At 45.7% G+C, this 6363-nt stretch overlaps 1 protein-coding gene across 1 annotated transcript in view; it reads right to left on the minus strand.

Moving 5' to 3' along the window:
• The window catches only part of FBN1 (fibrillin 1), a 271458-nt gene extending 265817 nt beyond the window's left edge, over positions 1 to 5641 (minus strand). Inside the window, exons 1-2 of the mRNA XM_049782524.1 lie at positions 5568 to 5641; positions 4699 to 5000 (exon numbers count right to left, since the gene is read on the minus strand). Of these exons, the coding sequence (XP_049638481.1) occupies positions 4699 to 4862 (164 nt within the window). The 5' untranslated portion in view covers positions 4863 to 5000; positions 5568 to 5641. The remainder of the gene's footprint in view (positions 1 to 4698; positions 5001 to 5567) is intronic.
• Positions 5642 to 6363: the final 722 nt, after the last annotated feature.

Raw genomic sequence — 6363 nt, forward strand, 5'->3', positions numbered from 1 at the left:
GCAGGGCATGGTTAAATAACTTATTCATGTGAGACTTAACAGCATTAAGGAGAGAGAATAATTTTAAATGTTATTCCAAATTAACATCAGACAAGTGGTATTTGTCTACCATGGATGAAAAAAATATTTGATCCAGTAATTCTACTTGTATTCATTCACATTACATATAAATTAGCAAATTAACCCAGGCATTTAGGAAAATGTTGAAAAAGTAAAAAAAAAAAAATCAACATAATGGAAGGAGCCATCATTCAAAGATATTCCAGACATATTAAAGTATCCTATATATCAAGAGAACACATGATGTAGGTGTATATGAATTAATGAATAGACGCACTAAATATATTTAAAAGTGAAGGTTTAGGATAGTATATCATGTATAAAATGAATATACTTATGAATGTTATCTATGTGTGGGTAAATACACACATAGATGGATACAGCCTTTTTCATATATTGCACATATGAACAGACACACATATACTATATATTTTTATCTATTATATATTTCTTTTTTTTTTCTATTTTTTGGGGAGGTCACACCCAGCAGAGCTCAGAGGTTACTCCTGGCTCTATGCTCAGAAATTGCCCCTGGAAGGCTCAGGAGACCATATGGGATGCCGAGATTCAAACCACCATCCTTGTGCATGCAAGGCAAACTTACTACCTCCATTATATATCTCCAGCCCCTATTATATATTTCATATATATTTATATATTATAAATATTTAATTTTAGAGGAAAAGTTCAAGAAAAATGATCTCTAGAAGGAAGGCAGTAAATAATACTTATTTTGGAGAGCCACACTCACCTTTTGGCGGGTGCTCAGGAATTACTCTTGGCTAATCAGGGGATCATATAGGATGCCAAGATTAAACTCAGGTTGGCTGCATGCAAAGCAAGTGCCATACTCACTGTACTATTGCTCTGGCCCTATATAAAATACTTGTAATTTTACATCTTAAAGAGTAATATTTCATCTAACCAAATATAAATCTTATATTATATATGACATTGTAGTGGTTAATTATAGATACTTCTTTAAAACTTTATTGATTGATTGATTGAGTGATTGGTTGTTGGGCCACACCCAGTGGTGCTCAGGGGTCACTCTTGGCTCTGCACTTAGAAATTGCCCCTGGCAGGATGGGTGCCGGGAATCAAACCAGGTCCCTCCTGGGCCAGCCACATGCATGACAAACACCCTACTACTATGCTATCTCTCTGGCCCCTGTAGTTACTTTTAAACAATTATTATAATCCTACTGGGAACATGAGAATTAATAACACTCATAATTATATATTACATTATAATGGTTAATTATAATTACTTTTAAGTTTATATAATCATACAGGTAACATGAGAATTACACCAATAACTGCAGTTCTTTTTACTTATAACTGCAGTTCTTAACTCCTTTTAGATAGACTTTATGAATAGTTTGCAATAGAGCACCATATGTGATGGTAACCAAAATATGATAAGGAATATAAAGAGGTCTTTTTCTTTAATCATTGGGGATTTAAACTGTAAAATCCAACAGAAACAAGTGTTGGTGAATAAAAGAGTGAACATCCTCTTAAGAACCAAAGAGAACCTTTGTTTCTTTTCCCATAGCTTGTGCTTCCCAAGGAAACACACTGGTTGGTGATATCACATATAGATGAAACAAATGTCTGAGCAGATCTAATGTCTTCCTGCAGACTCCATCCATAGAATTAAGCCCCTACATCCCCTCTCTCCATAGCAGCAAGCTATCAAGCTTGGGTGGTGATACAACACTATATCAGAAATAGGTCTTAATAAAAACAGAATGGTGAACTCAAGCCTTTTACATTAAACTGAGAGGCTTCTACACTTCAAAAGAAACTGTAACTAGGATACAAAGGCTAACTACAAAATGGTAGAAACTTTGACCCAGTACCAATCTGATAAAGGGCAAAATCTAAGACAAATAGGTGCTGACAGAACTCAACAACAACAACAACAAAAATATAACACCATCAAAAAGTGGAGAGAAGAAATGAACAGTTTCTCAAAGAAGAAATATAGACGGCCAAAATGCCCATGAAAAAATGCTCCACATCACTAGTCATCAGGGAGATGCAAATCAAAACAACAATGAAGTACCATCTCATGCCACAGAGACTGGCATACATCACAAAGAACAAGAACAACCAGTACTGGCACAGATGTGGGGAGAAAGAGACTTTCATTCATTGCTTATGGGAATGCCATCTAGTCCGGTCTTTCTGAAAAACAATATGATATTCCTTAAAAAAAAAAAAACTAGAAATTGAGCTTTCTTATGATCCAGCAGCACCACTCTAGGGATATATCCTAGGAACACAAAAATGCAATGCAAAGATGACTTCTGCATTCCTATGTTCATCACAGCACTATTTACAATAGTCAGAATCTGGAAGAACCTAGGTGCCCAACAACAGATGAGTAGCTTAAAAAATTGTGGTATATCTACATAATGGAGTACTATACAATTTTCTTTATACACAGATAGACATGGAGACTAATTTCTGAGTGAAATGAGTCAGAAAGAGAAAGAGAAAGATAGAATAATCCCACTCCTCACTGGCATATAAGAAAAATAAATGACAGTGTGGGATGATATCCAGAGACAATAGAGTTGAAATTTAGGTCCATTCCATGGTAGGTAGCATGTCACAAAGAGCAGAGAGTGCAGTTAGAATACAGAAGGGTCTAATATGAAAAGGACATTCATGGCACCCCTTCATTTGCAGTAGTTCAAACTCCAATGTCACAAAAAAAAAGAGGGGAGAGAAAGAAAGAGTGTGAAGTAAAATGTCTGGCCCTGAGGGTGGGAGGAAGGGAAGCCGGTGACATTGGTGATGAAAAATGTACACTGGTGAAGGCTGTTATACATTGTATGACTGTAACTCATTCATGAACAACTTTATCCGTGGAAAAAAGCTATATTATGAACAACATTTTAACCATGGTATTTAAATTAAAAATATATTACAAATATATTTAATAAAAAGCATCTTCTGATAAGGGTTAGAGAGAGTAGGGGGGTTCGAGTGTTGCCTTGCACCAAGCCAGGAGTAAACTCTGAGCACTGCTGGGTGTGACCCCAAAGCAAATAAACAAACAAAAAGAATTTATCATACACATTTGCAGTCCATTCATTTCTTTATATCTTGCACCCAGGGCCATGAAGCTGTCACTGCCTGATGAGGATCAGCTTAAGCATGACAAACAAATTTCTTTTTCAACTATAGCTGAGATCCTGGATTCATTGTCCACAATGGACAATGGAACTAAATTAACTAAATCAACATAGTTATTAATCCTAACTATGGGGTAAGAAAAAATCTTGCATATTGGACTACAGCCTAAGTGTTTGGTGTGTCATCTATCTCACTCTACTCAAAAAATTGTTGGTTCAGTTTGTGGCTTTTTTTTTTTTCCTCCCCGTCCGTGAACTATCAAAGACACACATCTCACTATTTACATTGAATTTACCATACAAAAATAAATAAAAAAGAATTTGTGAACATTCAACTATCCACTCTCCTCAAGTGGACTCCATCAAGTAACCGCTAAGGGCCAGGTCATCAAGCTACATAGAAATGACCAGCACTGAAAAGCATGCAAATTGAGTGAAATATGTCTGCATTTTCTACCTGGGTTCATTTTACAGGTTTCTCCAAACTGAGAGGTTTCTATGCAGGCTATTGCATAAAGATTCCTCTTTTGGATGAAATAAAAAAAAAAGTGTCGAGGGCCATCTATTATCACTCTCCCCAATTTGCGGAACCCATAACCTTGATACAGTCAACTTATCTGGTTTAAATATTTCCTGTGGAAAGCCTTTCTTCAATGGAACTATGGGACACTGGTGAAATGGCCAATGTTCTGCATGGGAGGCACATGACTGATCCAAATTCCCTACTTTCAGGCTGACCGCATCATTTTCAATATTGCTCCCCTTATGGGGCCGTAGTAGGGTGTCTGCCATGCACATCCTAACCTAGGAAGGACCACGGTTCGATCCCCCGGCATCCTATGTGGTCTCCTAAGCCAGGGGTGATTTCTGAGCTCATAGCCAGGAGTAACCCCTGAGCGTCACCAGGTGTAGCCACCCCCCAAAAAAATATTACTCCCGTTAAATGAAGGGATCTTGACATCCCAGCAGCAGGCTCTCCAAAATCACTTGCATCCTTCTGCTGGTTGGAGACCGACCATCCAAAAAGGCAGTATCACCCTAACTTGAAGTCGCATAAATTCAAAGATTCACGCGCCAACCATTTCCCGCGTGTCTTCTCGGGGTGGGTCATTGCCAAACCTTTCTCACTCATCCTAGAAGGCGCGTGAGAAAATCTTGCCAAGGTGGCCCTAAGGAAGGCGCTTTGCCCCTTCACATAGCTAAATGGGGGGAAAAGAAGGAGGTGGAACTGGCCTTCTCCTATTCTCCCCGGCTCTGCTCTTCCTCCTCCTTTTTTAACCAAGTGCTCTTCTGGCCTCCCCAAATCCCCACCAGCCCTCTCCTCCGTGGCTGAAGTCCTTGGAGTGTGGGCAAGCCAACTAGAGCTTGGGGTACTCAGATCCAGCTTAGAATGTCTCTACTCTCAGAACCCCCTCCTGAATCTGGAGAGCCTGGAAAAAAGGAGGGGCGACTCAGTCCCACCAAGAGGACGCCCCGTTTTCTCATTTACCCTTTGAGCGCGTCGTGTCCTCCGCCGCCTCTTCTCTTCGCTCTGCTGGCTCTGGTCTCCTTCCCATTCCCAGCTTCCAAACTGGCGCCCACGCCCAGGCTCGTGTAGGCAGCTAAGAGCGCGGTAAATCCCAGGGTGACCTCCAGCACCCCGCGCCGTCGCATGGTGGTCGAGGGGCCGCAGCCTCCAGCAGCCGGGACTCGGTGCGCCCTAAGCGCGCCCGGGGTGCAGCTCTCCAGCCGCCGGGTGCCCCGGGTCGGGCTCCTCCCTCCTTGGCTTCCACTCGGGGCGGTCCTCGCCAGCTGCAGAGAGACAAATGCAGAGGCTGGAGTGGAGGGGCGACGCAGGGGACACGGGGATGCTGTACCGGAGCACCCCAGACCTGAGCCCCTGCGCGCGCGCCAGCCAGCGCTTGGCGCACATCCCCCTGGAAAAGCGCACATCCCCCTGGAAAACGCACTACAGCCCGCTCGGGGTGCACTGCAGACGGGGCAGCAGGGCCCCCTGGGTGGGCAGAGGCTCTGACCAAGCCAGATGTCGGCCTCCCGAGCGCGCAAAGAAGTATCTGGGTTCCAGAGCGCCCTGGTTGCTCCTGGCTGGAGCTGGAGAGGTTGTTCCATGGCACAATTGCGCGCCAGGCGCGCTCTGCACGTCCCAGCTCTCCCTAATCCGTTCCTCGCGGGCCCATGGCCGGCTCGGGGTTCTGCCTCTGCCCCCCGAGCATCCAACTTGGAGAGGGCACCGGGCGCTCCGGGCCAGGGAGCTGTCAGGCCCGCACCCCAAGTCCCCATCCCTGGCTGCTCTGCAAGGGCGCATACAGCTCCAGTGGCCTCCCGCATCCCCCGCACAGGACCCCCGGCTGCACCCACTGGAGAAGCGGAGGCTCTGGCTCTGCAGCCGGGGTCCTCGGACCCTGTCCCGGCTGTCCGGCTCCGCGCGCGCAGCTGTCCCAGATGTGGCCGCCCGCCCGCCGGTGGCACCCACAGACTCTGCCGCTGCTCCCGCTGCCTCCTCCTCTCCCCACCTCTTCAAGTATCGTCTGTGCAGCGGTTTCTCGCGAGAGAAATACTTTTTTTTTTTTTTGGGAAAAAAAGAAAGAACAAGAAAATGACACCCCCTCCTCCTCCATCTCCTCATCCCCACCCCACCCCTAGGCCCCGGCCATCCTCCCTTTCCACTCCCCTTGGCCAGCCACCGCCTCTCTCTGCGCAAGGCCTCGCTTGCTCCTAGGAGGAGGCAGAGGGGACCCGGTGCTCCCCGGCTTCCGATATACATATATATTTTTTTGCTTTGGGGGATAAGGAGTGCAAAGAGTGGGAGCCTTGGAGAAGGTCTAGATCCCAGATCAGCCTCTTCAGGCTCCATGCAAGCCGGGAGGGCGCGGGATTCCCTGTCACCTGCACCAGGAACACGCGCTGCTTGCAGACGGCAGTCCCTCAGCAGGCTTCCGAGGCCCCCCTGAGCTAGCTGGAAGACACTGGTCCCCAAGTTCCGCGCTTCCGAGGCGCCACCTCCCTCCCCGCGCCACTCTGGCGGGCACAGAGCGGGTCTGAGATCCCGAGGCCCAGCAAGATGCTCTGGGGGCTGGGGTGAAAGAGGATGGCTTGGGAATACCTTACTAGGCTGGAATGGAATTCTAAAGCTGCCAACTGCTGCCGCGACATT

Source organism: Suncus etruscus, chromosome 10 (genome assembly GCF_024139225.1).
Source record: "Suncus etruscus isolate mSunEtr1 chromosome 10, mSunEtr1.pri.cur, whole genome shotgun sequence".
NCBI lineage: Eukaryota > Metazoa > Chordata > Mammalia > Eulipotyphla > Soricidae > Suncus > Suncus etruscus.